Source organism: Hakea prostrata, chromosome 1, assembly GCF_041222555.1.
Source record: "Hakea prostrata isolate BN-2017 chromosome 1, UWA_Hpros_2, whole genome shotgun sequence".
Lineage (NCBI taxonomy): Eukaryota > Viridiplantae > Streptophyta > Magnoliopsida > Proteales > Proteaceae > Hakea > Hakea prostrata.
In genome coordinates this window covers 72,588,688-72,606,886 of record NC_142600.1, presented here as the reverse complement: position 1 = coordinate 72,606,886, position 18,199 = coordinate 72,588,688, and the positions used below count along the sequence as shown (strand labels likewise).

General features: G+C 37.5%; 1 protein-coding gene and 2 long non-coding RNA genes across 4 annotated transcripts; all 3 read right to left on the bottom strand.

Annotated features, from left to right (window-relative positions):
* Positions 1–1,650: 1,650 nt before the first annotated feature.
* Positions 1,651–3,942, bottom strand: LOC149029864 (F-box protein At2g17036-like). Of its 2 annotated transcripts, none has more exons than XM_089151746.1 (2): positions 3,629–3,942; positions 1,651–3,527 (listed from the first exon to the last, which is right to left on the bottom strand). In XM_089151746.1, exon 2 carries the CDS (start codon positions 3,237–3,239, stop codon positions 2,247–2,249), a length of 993 nt encoding a protein of 330 aa, XP_089007872.1. In that variant the 5' UTR covers positions 3,240–3,527; positions 3,629–3,942; the 3' UTR covers positions 1,651–2,246. The 2 variants fall into 2 exon arrangements, with proteins under 2 accessions (XP_089007872.1, XP_089007880.1); XM_089151754.1 differs by having other exon boundaries at positions 1,651–3,522.
* Positions 3,943–5,851: 1,909 nt separating this feature from the next.
* Positions 5,852–14,540, bottom strand: LOC149029863 (uncharacterized). The gene is made up of 5 exons (XR_016171203.1): positions 14,040–14,540; positions 7,054–7,142; positions 6,552–6,683; positions 6,310–6,390; positions 5,852–6,197 (listed from the first exon to the last, which is right to left on the bottom strand). It is a non-coding gene; the product is annotated as an uncharacterized LOC149029863 (long non-coding RNA).
* A 301-nt stretch (positions 14,541–14,841) lies between these two features.
* LOC149029862 (uncharacterized) lies at positions 14,842–17,595 on the bottom strand. Its single transcript, XR_016172804.1, has 3 exons — positions 17,550–17,595; positions 17,389–17,448; positions 14,842–15,043 (listed from the first exon to the last, which is right to left on the bottom strand). It is a non-coding gene; the product is annotated as an uncharacterized LOC149029862 (long non-coding RNA).
* Positions 17,596–18,199: the final 604 nt, after the last annotated feature.

Here is an 18,199-nt window from a genome sequence, read left to right as displayed (position 1 = left end):
GATGGGCAAATTGCTTGGCAACCTGTCTCCTTCGTCCATCAATGGGTGCTATAAGCACACTCCATGCACTCATAGGAGCTCCCGCATAGGCTATCTCCATCTCCCATTGCCGGTGCCACATCCTCTTCATACGAGAAGGCTCCTTCATGGGGTACCAATCCAATTTCCGGCGCATGTCCTCCATCTTTACAGGCTAATACAACATGAAAAATAAAGGAAAGAGTTCTGACAAACTCAATAAGAACAACATAATTCTCATCCAAATGTCAACACTATCAGAAATGCATATATGATATGTATGAAGTGCAAAAGAATGAATGCTACTAAGATCTAACTGTGCATCCAGTATGTTCTTACCAAGTTAGTAATATTCAATGATTTACATACTACTTCTAAAGGTATGATGTTTAGCTTGTTGTTCGTTGTTCAAGGATTGCTTGTGCAAAAATATCAAACAGTGCTAGGGCTGGTTGAAAGGAACAACATTTCATGTAATCGAACGGGTACCTAGAAAAAATTGAAAAGTCAAAAAATAAAGCAGATAAAGGAGAAATTTGATTGGAAGCAAGAGGCATACCTCAGGAACTTGGGGGCCATTGTGAAGGATAGGTGTAAGAGTGTCTTCCTGTAATGGCTCATAGTTCTTTTTTTTTTTTCTTCTAACAACTCGACCTAAATGCCTGCAAAATATCAAATCGACATTCCAAGTTTCGACCGACATTTTGCAAGTTTCGACTATTTTGCAAGTTCCAACCGAAATTTCACTAGTTTTGACACTTCAACTTGTTTTTCCTTGTGTTTGTTGATTTTTATCTTATTTTCACCTAATTTCACAATTCCTTTGCCTTTAAACATTTCTTAAACCACAACAGCTACAAAGGAAACTTTGTTGGCAATAGAATGTGAAGCATGAGCTACACCCAATACCTCCAAACTTCCCGAGTTTCCCCCTTTTTTGGGGGTTCATGCATGCCTTGAATGGCCATCATTTAATCTAGTTGGCCATTGTATTTTGTAGATTTTTTTGTATATGTAAACATTCTATCAATAATTAACGTATGTCAATCTTGTTGATCTTTGATGATTCCATGCCTGTATGCAATACATTTGTACTTATCAAAACTAGTCATTTGTTGTTTACTTGTCTATGTAATTGAAATTTGAAAATTTGAAACTTTGTAAGTTGCTTTAAGTTCTAACCATGCTATGTAATACAGTTGGAACTTCTCGATTCTTTGTCATATGGTAGCTAAAAGAATGCTAACTTTTTAGTGCTTTTTTTTTAAGGTAAAATAGTAGTTTCGTTATGTTTATTATGCCTTAAATGTGCAAGAAACAAGAATTCAAACCATTTGGAGGTCATACAAGGCCCAAACCTAGGTCAAAACTTCAAAAGAAACTACCAGGTTTCAACCAACCTAGATTTTTCGGTCTATTACAGGATGAAACTTAGGTTCCAATTGAAATTTTCACCATGATTGAATTTTATAACTCATTGAGACTCATTGGAAGAGCCCCTCCAAGGGGAGGATCCAAACCCATCCCCTTCCTCACTTTTTGATTAATTTTCACCTCAAGCTAGAAGGGGGAGAGAGAGATCTAGTTCAATAGGAGTAATCAGCCATTCTGAATTTTGAATGAGTGGTCAAAACAACACAAGAAAAGTAGTATTATATTTATATCCTTCTGCTCTCCTTCACTAATCAAGGGGAAAGCTATCCCTCGTTAATCTCCCTCAGCTACTCTAGTTGGCTGTGATACTTATAGCAGTTGATTCCTTTCTAGATTGGTAAATTATACTGTTTTCATTTCTTTAGATAGAGGAACATGGATTTGGTTGCTGCTGGTAGAGCATTGTGAGGGAGTGCTTGCTTGGCCAAAACAAGAGTTTGCTGCCCAGCAGCTTCGCAGGTGCCAAACCTTAGGATAATAATGGAGTCAACTCCACCACTGGACACACTTCTGGTTTGAAAACTCGAAAGACTAGGACAGCTGGGACTGAAGAGAAGTCCTAATGCATTTTGATCAGAACTTCAAAATACAGCGATCAATCTAGATCTATATAACAAACTTAACCAACGGTTGCATTACAGGAGAACTTCCCATTGAAACATTATAAAAAATTTGGAAGCCAATCAATCCATAATGTTTGCCTTAATATGATAAAATAAAAGCAAACAATTCTACATAACATAAGCATACAAATATAAAGAATATAAATAGCATTAAAAAACAGATAAGCCTCTTCAACAACTGTCCACAAATCGTCTTCCTCCCTGCCAAGTAATGGGGGCAAACCAAATGGGTGGAGACGCACGGGAATAAAAACCAGTCGGGCAAATATGTTCAATGCTGTTGTCGTCCAAGTGAAACACACCCACATCAACAAACACACCCACATCAACAGACGTTGTTACGTCCAAGTACTCATCTGTGAAGTATATGGAATTCCCTCTAAATCCATTATAGTGAAGTGCTGAATAAGAGAATCCAGTACTTGTACCAATAAACAGCATCTGATCACCTAAATCCTCAACCTTAACCCAGCATCGATGTTGTAGATCTAACCTGAAAATCCAGAACATGTAAGTTTTGGGAGATTCTAACCCTAAACTATATGAAACAAATTCAGTCCTTTTTATAACCATTAGCAACTCTCCACAAGACTCTACCAAATAAAGAAACTTCACGTGATGATGCTGAGGATCGATATCTACTGCTGCAATATCTGCTACTGCTGGACAAGCAATGTTACAACTTGTTTCTCTTATCTGAGGAAGTAATTCCAAGAGTATAAGATCATAGCTAAGCCTGATGGCGTACAGTCTTCCATCATAGACAATAAAGTCTTCAATTCCATGAGGGGCTCCGATAAAGTCAACTCTGGACGGAATCCAGCTCTTATCTCCTGGTCTACAGAAGGTTAAATGACGCCTCCCACAAATAGCAATGACCAAACAATCATCCACCACCGCCACTCTGGATACAACCTTGTTTGCATTCAAAGTAAAGTTATTAGTAGCAGCAGCAGGTGACACCAACATAGCCTTGCGAATGTGGTTTCGACTCCCAGCATAAAGATGTGAAGGGTCAATACGAGTAAAAGTGGATCTAGAGGGAAGTTCAATTCGAACCCTAGTAAATGGATTGTATACAAACATGCGTCCCTTTAAATAACTGAACATTATCAACCATCCCCAGTTAGACCCACAACACCGAACACCACGAACTTTAGGCATTTCAAAGCTATAAATTTTGCCACGTAAGGCATTGAAAAACCCATCATGATGAAGAACTCGTCTTGATTCGTCTGAGAAGGAAAGCACCAACCATGGGAATTGAGGTTTAAGGTATTGAGGCTTAAACAGTGATTGACGCCATGATCGACAAACTACACTGACACGATGAAACTCCACCAAGTCTAATTTGTTTATTATTAGGATCAAGATTTCGTCTGGGAGTATCGTAGTGATATTATTCTTGAAACCACCATCGCCGTTTGCAGTTGATATCTCCAACCTCCTTCGCTTTGACAGGTTGACAGGAAGGGATGTCATGCTAAGTTACCAATTAAAGACAAACAAACAGAGAAACTATCAAATGGAAGATCAAGATATGGAATAGCTACCTGCAGGGATCGAGTGATAATCAATAGATCGATGTCCAATGAGAAACACCACCTAGCCCTAGGTGAGTTAATCTCACGCTTGGGCTTAATCCAATCGCAGCTTCTGCCTTCTTCTGGTAAGTTCCAAACGATCTACTCTCCCTCTATCTATGTATAAATAGATCTCAAGGTAATCTTGTCGTTTCCTTTTCCGATTAGGATTCAACGAATTTTTATTTAACATGTATGAGAATGAAAAATATGGATTTTTTTCCATTTAAAATTCTTGTTCACGACCCTAAATCATAAGGGGACAAGCCAAGCTCAATCTCGCGTTAAATTGGACTGATCTGCTCCTGTCTTTGTCGCTATCCTTGTGTCTAGTGTCTAGTCTTATCACTTTGTTGTATATATATATATATTGGAAAAAATACGCTTTTTATATATAGGGATAGAGATATTACATATGCCGCTGGTGGGGGTTGAACCCGTGACCTCTCCATTGAGAAGCAGGTTCCTAACCATTCTATTACTCCCCCATTGGCTTGTTGTGTATATTCTTTTCCTCCAATAAAGAATGGGCAAGGCTGACTCTCTTGCTTATAAGGCACTGTCCGTTGATCTTTGTAATCTTGATGTCTTGCGTGGGTGTGTTAATATATAGGTCCCTTTCTACCAAAAAAAAAAAAAAGAATGAGTAAGGATCAGGGGTGGAGTTTACATTAAAAATGAGGTAAATTAATAGAAAATTCATGAGTGTGAGAGAGAGAAATGAATAATTTGAGAAAGAGAGACTGAATACCTGATGTGGAGAAGATTTATGAAAATTCCAAAGTTTGCTAACTATTTCAATATTTTGTGAGACGTGTGAGAAAAATTATGAATGACATTTGTACCCATCATTTTTATCTTAAATTTTTATTTTTAATTTTTGGATGGGGGCCAAATAGTGGTATTTCACATTTAAAGATAGAGAAATAAGGAGAAAAACAAGAATACTTACAATTTCAAAAAATCCGGGGGGGGGGGGGGCATGGCCCCCTCCGGTCCCAACGTGGCTCCGCCATTGGTAAGGATGTCTTCTTTCAAAGAGAGGAGTAATATTGTAATAGATGTTTTAGTTCATGGAGTTTTAGGTGGCGTTTGGTTTCGCAATTCTGTGGAATCAGGTTCAGAATCATGTTTCTAGGGAATCATGAATCTGTGGAATTAGGTTCTTTAGAATCATATTCTAAAAAAAAATCATGTTTGGTTACCTTGATTTTGACAAGTGAATCTATCAGAAACCTCATTTGGTTACCTTGATTCTGAAAGTGAATCTGCTTTTGTTATTTTATTTTATTAACTAAAGAGCATAACAATAATTTCCAAAATTCAATACATCAACCATGAAATTATTGAGACACATTTATTGGTCAAAATTAAATATCACTAATTAAACATGATCCCATTAGAACCCAGTTATAGGTTCCAACTTCCAACTCAGTACAATCGTTAACGAGTTCATCCTAAGCTTTTTGAACCCATGGTTGGTAGTAAGTTTTGGCGAAAGTGATGTTACTAGGGTTTAAGGTATTTGATCCTCTGGCATTAATGGTTTTTTTTCTTGGGTTTTAATTATCAATAACTTATTAAATAATCTGTAATAATTCTTATTCTGGGTAAACTTCTTGAAGGGCTTCCAGAGCTTTTCACAGGAAGAGAAGGGAAGTCAACTACATCACTCAATATGGGACAATCACATGTGTAAGAAGCTCACACACCCATGAAGACGTTAGCTTTATCCAAGCATTAAACAATCTATACCAAATATTTGAATGTTCAATAATTTCAAGTTCTCAATTTAAAATTGAACATGATTCAGAGAGTGAAGGTATCCATCCATCCAAGAGTGCTATCTTTGTGAACCAATGTAGTTCTCTTTAAAATCATTGAAGAAGCAATATTTGGAAGTACCTTACAATTTGTCAACCTAATCCACAAACTTAAGCAACTAATTCGATCAAATCCATCAATCTTATTTACTTATAATAACCTAATCCATCAACTTAAGCAAGTTATTCCTTCCAACTTGCACTAACAATTTTTTTGATTGTGTGTGTGAGAGCTGCTAAAAGGGGGGGGGGGGAATTTGTATTTTAGACAATGATAAGCCAGAGAGATTGCCTCCTCCAACCAAACATAGGTTACACCATTCCTAAGTCACAAAGAAACAACCCAAGTAATGAGAACCACCCACACACACAGACTATACTTAAAAAATTATCATTCTCCCTCTCTCTCTCTTATCTTCATTTGTATCTGAGCATAGTTGACTCCATTGAATGCAATTAGTATTTAAAAAGTTATCCCAGTCTAAACGAAAACTACAATAAACTGGAAAGCCTCAATTACCAGTCAATTAAAAAGTAGTGAATGGTGAGGTCATTTACATTAAATTCTTCATCAATACATTTAGTATTTATCATCCCTTCACTTCATTCATATACTAACACAAACAATCTGTTTATTTTTTCCCCCATATGTTAGGTACATATCCGTAAAGCTGAGAAGATCCCACCAAGACTTCAAACCATGTATGCTCAATGACCTGCGACAAAAGATTACAAACCATCCATTTAGACAGTTGTGTCCTGAATTTTTTTACTGTTAACAAGAATTCCATCAATTTAGAAGTTTGTAAGCAAAGAGAAGCTGCCTACCGAAAAGCCTTCTTTTCATGATTCCAAGTCACTCCTGTAATCACATTTAGTTTGTTTGTAGCCTTCAATCTTATTCACCGCCTACAAATCACAAAACACAGTTTTGAGATATACAAATTGCTACTCTTATCTCTGGAAACAAACAAGAACAGAAAAGATTTTCTGAAAAATATAAGAACAGAGAAAACCAGAACTAGAAGGCACCAGTTCATAAACTGAAGTGTTCTTCATTAAAGAAATACCTCAATCCATGCTGCTAGCTTTGGCCTGCCGGTAGCGATATCGTAATTCTTTACATCCAATAATAATTCTTAACAGCTCAAATGCATAAGATTGATTGCCATCAGTATTTCATTGGATCAAAGGTACATAATCTGTTGTGCATAAGATTGATTGCCATCAGTATTTCATTGGATCAAAGGTAAATAATTTGCTGCCCCCAACATTTCTCCAGATTTTAGTCCAGAGTTAGCATCAGTTCCTCTATTGGTTCAAGAACATACAGCTAAGTCTGAAGTATTTGCCCCTTGTTTCAATAAAAAAAAAAGAACACAAGAAATTTAGAGCTTAAAAGGAAAAAGAGGCAAATTGTTTTTATTATGGCAAACCAGAAAATATTCACATGTTATCCTCACCTGAGTATGAGAAACAAAAAGAAGACAAACATGCTATTTGGTATTTGAAAAAAGACTATATTCGAATATATTCTGTTGGTAGTGCTGATTGAATCCATAGAATACTCACTTTCCAAATTCAGTTCAATGAGCTTGTAAGTTGCTTTTAGCTCTGACAGCAACTGCTTGACCTTCTTGCTATAAGGGTGATGGGTCTTGCTGCACATGTTACAAAGAGATTGCAGCAGAATGCATCATTTTAAACTTCTCTAGCTGGAGTCACATGTCATCCATTCACCACATACCAAAGAGTTGAACTGATGAAAAACTATTTATATAAATGCATGAAAATTAGTGATGATGTAAAGATAGTAATGCATGTTTATGGATTGTCATTTTCTTCCACTCTTAGATATACTGAAACCTCATCAATATTCAATACAACCTGAACAATTATTAAATACTTTCACCACGAGACAAAACCCACAATTTACTTAACCATTTAACCTTATTAATGAATCCACACTTGACTTTCCTTTCCTTTGCCATTCAAAACTGACAAATTTGAAGTGCCCATAACTCAAACTTCTCTTCTCTTCCTTATCCTTTCTCTCTATCTCTCTCCTTCTCCTACCCAGAGAGGAGACCTCAGACCTCAGAGCTTCTGTGGTGTTTAATTTTTCTTCAGAGATCATATACGGAGAGAGACAGAAAGAAGAAGGGATCCGCCCAACAAAGATGACACAACTCAACACTATGGGAATTAATGAGATGGATCTCCAAACTAAATCAAGAACAGCTATATATATATATATATATATCTTTAGAAACATAAATTAAACAAATCAAAGAGTTAAAAACATGATCTACAAAAAGATGACATCGAAGATGCATACAAGGTTCTATAATTAACAATCAAATGACTTCCAAGCAAGCAGTCAACATATATTAGCACATATGGGCTGGCAGGGGATAGTGAAATATTTAAGGCCGTACAAATTTAGAAAATGCAAAAATTCATGTTTGGTACAGGTTCTAGATGCCACAAGAAATATAATCAACATTCACTTGAAAATTACAGCAGCATACATCTCTCAATTTCGCTTCAATTCAAGGTTGTTTCATATGTGGTTCAGTATGTATGGCTATAGATTTTAAATAACAAAAAAGAATCAAAATTTGTTCAATGGCAAGAATCAAAATGTGGTTCAGTATGTATGGCTCATGGAAATTTGTTCATTAAACAATATTCCATATCAAACACCAAGTTATAAACACAACTTCCTGTGGGAAAAACACAATACAAGTAACACCACCAAACAATATTCCTCTCAGTTATTTCATCAAACATCTTCTATAAAAGAATAAAATATGATAAAAATCGAACACCTATGCATCCCACATGCAAGCTGCTACACATCAAACAACTGTCAAATAAAAATCATGTAACACTCAGAACACTTCATAACTATAGAATTTTAAAAAGAATCGAAAAATGAAAGAAGGAGAAAATACCTTACTGCTCTGTTTCTTACAATCTTACCAGCAGGAAACCGAGACGGAGAAGACTGAGAAGAGAATAAGAGATTAACCACTGCAATGTCACCGGAGATGGAAAAGATGAAGAAGACCAACCGCTTTGGCAAAGACAACGCTATGACTGAAGCTTAGTTAGAGAAGAAGACAGAAAAGAAACCGACGATTTTTTTGGAGGAGATGGTTCGATGGTCTCACTACATCGAGTTCAAGATGCTGAAGAGAAGCTTCTGCGACTAGGGTTTGGAGGAGCTTCTGGTTCGATGGTCAAGCTTCGATGGTCTCACCTCTTCTGCAGAGCTCAGGAAACGAAGAGGAACTAGTACCGGTGACGAAGAAACCAAAACCAAAACCAAAACCAAGGGAAAAAACCCAAACCAAAATCAAAGAGGTCAGACGGCACATTTTAGGAAGAGTTGCAGAAATTTTACAGTAGAAGAGAGGGACTTCGAAGGCGAGGAGAATGACAAAGAATTTCACGATAATGGGTGATTCCGTTGAATCACCATATTTATATGTGGGTTTGATTTGGGTGAGTCTGTTTGGAAACCACCTCAAGAGGTGGTTTCCAATGGATTCCGATTTTTAGTGTAAAACATGGATTCCAGGTGATTCCATGAATCACCTGGATTCCGACTCAACATGTGAACCAAATGCTCTTTTTTATCTAATATCATGATTCCCTGGAATTTGATTCCAGGGAAACGCGGAACCAAACACCACCTTTTAATGATTCTTCTTAACATGGAAACAGGCATGATATGGAATGTGATATAGGTGAAGATTGGTTATCAGGTGGATTTGCCCTTAATATTCCTTAAGAGGTAGGGTTTTCCTAACCTTTTTTGGTGTAGTGCAGCTGATAATGGTATCAGCTGGATATTGGTATCCATAACGTACAAAAAAGTTCACATGGTATCAATACTAAGAATCATCAAGTGGTTAAAGACCCGCCCTCCCACGGGGAGGTCCTGGGTTCGCACCCACTCGGCGGCGTATATTAGTAATTTAGTTCCCTCCCCATAGTAACAAGCTACCTTTCCAAAAAAAAAAAAAATTTTTACTAAGAATCATAAACCCCCCCCCACCTATTTTGCCCAAGAAACAACTGGTATTTTCTTTGGGTTCAACTTCAGTGCTGCACATTACTGTGCTGCCAATGGTCTAGATTGAAATCTCGACCGTTGACAGCAAGTACTCCGTATTTAATGCACAACATTTAAATTTGCCCCATCTTTTTTAGTGTTAATAGGCATGGGCTTAGTATTAATAGGCATGGGCTTATGTAAGACATATGTCACTATTTATATAAGGTCTTCTCTATGATCTTTTTTCTTACCATTGAAGAAAAGATTAATTAGCAAAAGAATCCTCAAATTAATGGATTTCCTGCATTTATTTTGCACCACCCACCACTGTTCAACACTTCTACCTTTCTTAGCTTGGCAAGGCCCGATAGAAAAGTCAATACATTAGCACGTAAAGTTATAAGTACATCCACCCAAAATGGGCCTCCAGAATCCTTGCGACTTGTGGGCCAAAGTCCAACAAAACGAGATGGGCATTGCCTGGCCTTATTAAACCTGAAAGAAGCATTAATTTGCCATTGGATTCTTGAAACTACAATGAAATCCAACCAACCAAGCCAAGTCCTCTTGTCCAATGGATCTAGTATGTTTCTTCTACTATGTTCTCATATAAATGCATAAATACCCAGGTTACCCCTCTCTCTCTAGGTAAACCTATCTCACCCCTAATGTTTTTAAGGGAAATTACCTTCACTACTTATTTACTATTTTCCCCTACTTTCAGCCTTTCTCCAAACCCAAGCCCAATTCTAAGACTCTAGTGATTGAAAAGTCTTAACCCAGACCCTACCTTGTCAAATTTAGTCCAATCTAGGGCTGCCCTAATTGATCCTGGTCTGGACTAGGTTGGTCTAACTACACTTTTACTGTTGGTAGTGTTAGTTTTGTTCATGTTACTAGGAATCACAATTATACTATAGATTATCTAGCCCAGAAGGTCAACTTAGTGGCTCATTTGACTATATGGCTTATCTCCACTTCTTGGCTTAAGGACATTTATTCTGATGTCTTGGCTTCATCACTTTAATAAAAATCTTTTCTTCCCTTCCCTCCCCCCACCCCCACAAAAAAAAAAAAAAAAAACATTGGTTAACGATAAAAATGCACATTTTCAAAATTTTAAGTTTTTGAAACCCTAGAAAAATAAAGGGAAAAAAAAATCCAAATGTTCACACTAATATATGTCCGAACACCCTGAACCCATAAGAGATTAAGAGGAACAAAAAAAATGCATGCATATTTGAGGTTAGTGCAAAAAGTATGTAGATTGCAATCTCATCTCTTCAACTGAGAGTGACTATGAAACCCAACCCTAACCTTGACTCGAAAACCCTGTTGTTTATACCCGAAGTGAAGGAAGAAGACAACTATGGGTCATCTTAGTAGAAGACATTGTGTTTGACCCCGAACCCATGGAGATTGATGATGGTGCTCCATACTTAGAAGCTTTGGCAGTGTTTGATAAAAAACTGCACTTTGAAGAATGAGATATTAATTGATGGACCTAATGCACTCTTGGACATGATTTGAAGGTATTTCTCTGACCTAGACAAGTAAATTGTGAAGTAGGAAGAAGCCCACTTGAATTTGAGTTGATCTAAGCCTCCATTTCCCTGTGTCAGGCTTGCTGTCCTAGCCTGGTCGACTGTCTAGTCAACTGGCCAGTTGACCATCCAGGCTGCCAGCTGAATATAGAATCCAAGAATATCTTGTTTTTAGGTCTTTTGGTGCTCTATTTAAGTAGACTTTGTGTTTCTTAGCCTCATTTAACCCTTAGAGAACGTGGCAAGCCTCTCTTAAAGCCTCTCCTTGGTGATTGTGAAGAACTCTTGGAAGATCTATAGTTCATCTTCTCTTGTTCATCTTCAAGGTTAGTAAACTCTATGTTTCTCTTTGATTTACTCTAGTACTGATCTAATCTCTTTACTGTGATTATAAAGGTATTGCAACCTTGCAAACACCTCTTCTACAATCTCTTATGATGAGAATGACTCCATTCATTCCATTAATGCTATGATTCTCATACTTGATTCTTAGCCATGATTGAATGATTTCTTCATGAAGACATGATCATTCTTCAAATCTAATTTCTCTAGCATATTAGATCTGAATTTTATATTAATATTCATCTCTGATCTATTGCTAATGATCCTCTTGATATGATCCTTCATTCTCCTTTGCATCCATGGTTGTTTTCATTGAAAACCATGCTTTTGATCAAAATAGAAAGTCATGGTTTTTATCCTTGTTTGATGTTTAATCTTTGCTAGATTGTCTTAGAATATTGTTCTTAAGATTCCTTTGAAATTTCAGAGTGTTTATCTCGATTTGGGTCGGACAAAATTCAGTTTTGGCGGCGCCTGGTCGCGGCGTCCCAGCCGTCTGTCAGGCATGGACAGCATCATGTTCTTCGTCCGATTTGATCCGTTTGACCTCCAATCTTCTAGGGCTTTCTCCTGATGTTGTATCTATGCTTGTCTAGGGTTTATTTGCTAACTTTGGACTTGATCTCCGGAATATCTTCGAATCTATTTAAGGTAAGGACAGTTGTTTCCATATTAACATAGACTGCGTGAATCTTAGTTTCTATGTTGTTCTATTTTGGGAATTTCAAGGTACTTAATGTTTTATCCTCTTCTTGATAAGTTACTTGTAATGACAAGTGATCTCATGGCATGCAACCTGCAAATTTGTTGCAATGATTGCTGGAAATGAACAGCTCTCTGAAGCTTCTCAGATATTAAACTGTTTGTCTGATTATGTTTATTGCCCGTAAGTCCATTCTTCTCTTTTAATCACCCTGTTGTCACCTACTGCTAATGGTAATGGGATTTCCTACTAATTTGAGTTTTTTTTTTCCCTCTTCTTCCCCCTCTAGGGTTTGTGCATGTATGTAGGTATGTGTAGAATCAATCCAATTATGAATGAAATACTAACTAATTCCACCTTTAAATTGGCTTTACTGATGTTACTGCTGAGTGTTGCAGACACAGCATAAGATTCAAATGGACAAAAGAGATGGTAAATTTGGACCAAAACCAGTGATGGCTGTCCCACAATTCCAAGAGAAGTCACGTTTAGATCAGCCAGTTCCTCTGGCAGTTGGATACCCTCCGCCAGCATATGGGCAGCCATATGGATACCCACCAGCTTATAACAGGTGATCTGTACAATGAAGCAAGTGGAGACACAAATAAACTCAGCATTGAACTATTGACAAAGTGCACTTATTTTAGTTTGAGATCCCTGAAGTGAGTCCATTGATTTAATTTTCTAGGAACTACTACATTTTCCTTCTTTGTGTAAGTAGTGTACTGGTTCTGTCTAAACATCTTAAATTTATCTTTGAAATTCTGGTGATGGCGTTTTTGTTGAGGATATTTAGTTGTAATACATGGGGGTTTTGTTGCAAGAATATTGTTGACCTGGAAATCCTTTTCCCTATAAATGCATAATCAGATTGTTTGGGCTGCACCACACAGTGCCTGAATGACAAAGACTTGAGCTGAACAGCAAGCTTGCCTTCTATATCACCATAAAGGCTCAATTATTCAAGAGCCCCCCAGACCCCAAAAGTGAAGTAGGTAGCCATGTAATCCCAGATTTTCAATCTTGGATATTACCCTAGATCAGAGATGCAGGATCTATAGAACTTAGGCTCATCTTGTCTTTTCTTGAGCAACTGACATATGGGAGCATACCAATAAGGTATGGTTAAACAGCATTGTATGTAGAAGGGTAGTGAACTCACTTAGAGAGAAAGAGAGAGACACAGAAAGTTCTAGCATTATGTGCCTTGGCAGCTGAGAGAACCTTTTTCCCAAGTTTGAAATGGCTTCTGTTTTTCAAATTGTGATCTGATTTCAACTGCTGCCAATTGAACCATAAACAACTTTGTAAAACAGGGCGTCCGCAAGGCCAAACGTTACAGCTGAAAGTTTCTTCTCAGGGAGGTCTTCAGTACTCTCAGTATGAGCTTCTAACACAGCTAGTTTGGTGTGGGTTAGATTTCTGCCCAGTTTGGTTTTTCCAGAGGTCAATATAATACTTCAATAATAAAATTCTCTAAGACTTCGAAGAATCACATTCAAAGAAGCTAGGTAGAAAATTTTGACAGACATATTCAAAGAATTCTTCATCCTTTAAATAACAAATTCATCAGAACATCTAGAAACAAAGATAGGTGACAAATATGAAGCACTCTCAAGACTCTGCTACAGAGTATAAAGGAAAATGAAGCACCAGAGAGGTTGGCCATCTCTGCATAATAGAGGTTTGCAAAAAAAAAAAAAACTATATGAAATTCATCAAAATCTATTGTCATTCATAGTAGTCTTAAAACACTAAAGAAAACCACACAAGACTGGCAAAAATTTTAAAAATAGTAACTTCAAACTATATTTCATCAACCGGTGGGCGACACAATGTAGAAAAACCATTGTCAGGTGGAGAGGGGGTGATGGAGGAGAAAAACACTAAAGAAAAAAGAAACCTTGCATGCCTGGTCTTCAACTTTCTGGCACGCTGCTATCCTCTGCATTGGCTGGCGCACTGCTATCCTCTGCATTGGCTGGTGCGCTGCTATCTTTTGCATTGGCTGGCGCGCTCTATCCGCTGCATTGGCTGGCACGCTGCTATCCGCTGCAGCCAATATTTCTGTAACACAAAAATATTATTAGTTTCTAATTTAAACAAAAAAGTTTATAAAAAAAATTAAATAACTAACACTTACCTTCGTCTTGATCCAACTGCAATTAGCTGTCGCACACTTCAGGGTGGATCTGATGCACATGATCAGCTACAGTAACCCCGTCCTCATGGCGGAAGGGGCATCCATCACAAGGACAGATGTACAAATGTCCTAACCGGCGTGCACGGATCTTGACATTGTGAAAATAGAGACGATGAACATCTACAGTCACACTCCTAATCCCATCGGTGATACTCTGCTCATACTGTTCAAATAGTAGATGATGAGTACCCTTGAAGTGTTGAATGAAATGATCACACATGGTAAAAGTCTCCGTGATCCGACACTTTTTCATTCGACACTTCAAGGGTACTCATCATCTACTATTTGAACAGTATGAGCAGCGTATCACCGATGGGATTAGGAGTGTGACTGCAGATGTTCATCGTCATATCTATTTTCACAATGTCAAGATCCGTGTACGCCGGTTAGAACATTTGTACATCTGTCCTTGTGATGGATGCCCCTTCCACCATGAGGACGGGGTTACTGTAGCTGATCATGTGCATCAGATCCACCCTAATGTGTACAAAAGCTGGTTGCAATTGGATCAAGACGAAGGTAAGTGTTAGTTATTTAATTTTTTTTATAAACTTTTTTTGTTTAAATTAGAAACTAATAATAGTTTTGTTACAGAAATAGTGAGCTGCAGCAGATGGTAAAAGTCTCCGTGCAGTATTGACAACAATAAATACCACCATGGAAAAAGAACCACGCGAAGCAATCATGAATATTCAGAACCATATCTGCAAACACATCGGTTACCACACTTAAAATGTTTAACATATCTTTTTTTAGTGACAAAAGCTGTAATATATGCACAAACATAATAGTATCATCATACATTCATATAGCTGAATTAACACCTTGGAAAATAATATGCCTCTTGGGACGCACCTACTGCCTAAAAATAGTAGCATTGTAACCCACATCACCCTTAAAAGAGAACCTACACAAATATGAATTTGAATAGAGGGAAACGAGTAGATGGATTTTCCATCGTTCCAAAATGTGGCCGATTCCGGCTCGAAATCTGACGCCTTCTTTAATTGGAAAATGAGGTCGTCCAAACTAAGAGATCGATGTTTCACAACTGTCTAAGTCTTGATGTTGGTTATTTTCTCCAAAGATTTGGTGTCTTTTTCTTCTAGGTTTTTGATTTCTTAGGCGAAGGAAGATGAACTTGTTCTTTGACCATCATCTCCTTCTTGAGCAAGGGTTCTTCAGATTGTCGTTGCTTTTCTCAAATACAGTTTTCATGGAATTTCATGATTGGTTAGGTATTTTAAGGAAGTTTAAATTCAGTAGGATGAGGGAATGTTATTCCTAGAATAAAGGAAGTCGGGTATGGGAAGAAGAGATCAGCAAGCTCTGCTTGCTAGGAAGGGCAACCTCTCGGGTATGGGACTGAATGTGTAGGGAGTTTGGTAATATGTAATGAGTGTTGCTTTCTATAGTAAGTCAATATTATTCTCATTCCAAGAATTGATTCTCATCCATAGACAACTATGTGTATCTGTTGATGAAGATTATCAAGTTTACTGAATGAACTGAGTTTCAGTTATTGCTGTCTTTGTTAATTTTGCTGAGATGAATGAATATAACCATTGCTGTTATTAAGCTTTTGGTAGCACTTTGGGAAGGCAAAGGAGGGTCCTACCAGAGACTAATTTATAGCCTTCAAGAAGGAGCTCACACGAGGACTCAAGTTTAGAAAATAACTTAAACTAGGACTCTGACTCGGACTAAGGACTCATACAATGATTCTTATCATATCTTACTCTAGAAGGATCCAAATTGGAATAAAATAAAAATTGATATGGAATACTTGTAGGAAGTAGACTGTAACTAGGGGACTCCTCCGTTACTAATTTGGACTTTTCATAACTGGACAAATAAGGACTCAAATTCAAAAATAAAAGTTTATCTAAACTCCTAACATGCTTCTGAATCAAATGAGGTCAGATTGGGTTTGACTATGGGACCCAAATGACCAATACACCCCTATGCTGGTTGAAATTCCATGGCTTGTTGCTAGGGCTGTGGGGTACTGGTAACCTCCATGGCCCCCTTTGGGTGGTCCCAGACTGGGTTCACATCAGTTTCAGAGCAGGAAAACTAGTTCCATTAAAACATGAACTAGAATACATTTGTGGACAAAGCAACTTGAAGCAAGCCACAGGTTCAGAGCAGGGAAACTGGTTTTAAATCATGAATTAAAAAACTAGGGGAAATACTGATGCTGTTACTACTACCAGTAGTAGTAAGAAAACTTGTACTATTACTACGTGCAGATGCAGGTCTTTAGTTCTGCATCAACTTCTGAAAAGAATCATTACATGGTTTTTTAATCATGTATTTATGTTTCATTGAACCAGCTTTTATGCCCTAAGTATTGGAAAATACAAATACTGCTACTACTTCTGGTAGTAGTTAGATTCTTGCGGTGATACTCCTTGCAGATGCAGGTCTTTAGTTCTAAATCAACTTCTGAGAGGAATCAGTACCTTTAGCTAATTTAAAAAGCTATAACCTGATTTATCCAAAAAATATTTAATCAATTCCTCTTTGAAACAAAAAAATCTCCTTTAACTAACAAAAATATAATAATGAACCAAGATAACAGAAGCTTGCCATGAATTGTACAAATTTCATTTGCTGTAAATTGTGAGGTTTGGATTTATCACAATTAAATTTTTTGAATTACTGAAAAGCTAAGATAGTTCAATCACCACGGCGCTGCCAAAACGGGAAGTAGGTTACTGTGACAAGGTCAATTGGGCCAGTTGGATCCAAATTTAGTCTTGAGTAGACCCTACTTACCCTTGTCCCCTTCTCTTTTGCCTTTAATTTCTGTTTGGAATCCCCCGTCCCTGGTTCAACCATCTCTTACACCCCATATCAATAAAAGAAGCTATATAGCATCAACCATCCATTACAAGGGTTTAAGCAATCTTGACAAAAAAAATTAAAAGTTCTACACATGAAAATCATAGCAGTGAACCTCCAGTGATAAGCAAAAATACAAAATCCGATATCAAAGGCGCATTCAATCGCAGTATAAAAAAGAAAGAAAGAAATGGATAGTTACTTTTTCGCAGGCAAAGACGACTGAGGGCAAAATTGATCGCGGAATAAAAGAATGTGTCACCTACAGAATTGAAAAATAGCTAAAATAAAGACACAAGACAATAAAGAAGGAAGAAAGGAAAAGAAAAAAAGAAAGAAGAAAGAAAAAAAACATACATTTACCTTTCGCCCGCGAACTGACGACGAGTGTCGATTGGCAGAAAAATCGTGAAGTTTGAGTTCTGTCACGACAGTAATTGGATTTAGAACTCGCATCCATTAAAACCCTAACTCGATCAAGAATTCAACGACGGCCATGAGTTTTGTACTGCCATTAGCAACAAATCAGAAGGAAGTTTTTTACAAATTAAGACAAACCTTGAAATGAAACTCCGAACAGATTCGATTTCGTCTTCGTCGCAGATCAGAATGAGGAAAACGACCGGAATTTAGACATGTTACCACGCCCTTAATGTTTAACGGGGATTCAGTTGTCCTCTTCGTCGCGGAACAGCTCAGTAGCTGACGGTCACAACTTACAACAACCTTGAGGTACAAACAGAATGAGGAATTTTGGCATTTTAAAATGGCGGTTCGGTCCAAACCGGTTGCTGGACCAGTCGGCATATTGTTTTGCACTTTTACTTAAAGTTTTTTTGGTATTGGTGCTTGTTTAATACTGGAAATGAAACGTCGCCGAAAGGGTGCGAACCGAAGACCTCCCCATGAGAGTCTGGACTTTTAACCGCTCTAATAACCCACCATTGACAATTGTAATCCACTTTTACTTAAAGTTAAAACCAAGGTTCCTGGACAACATGCCGAAGCCTTGT

Bases quoted from the DNA above. Each gene is read 5' to 3' on its own strand.
- LOC149029864 (XM_089151746.1), bottom strand. From the start codon at position 3,239: ATGCCTAAAGTTCGTGGTGTTCGGTGTTGTGGGTCTAACTGGGGATGG.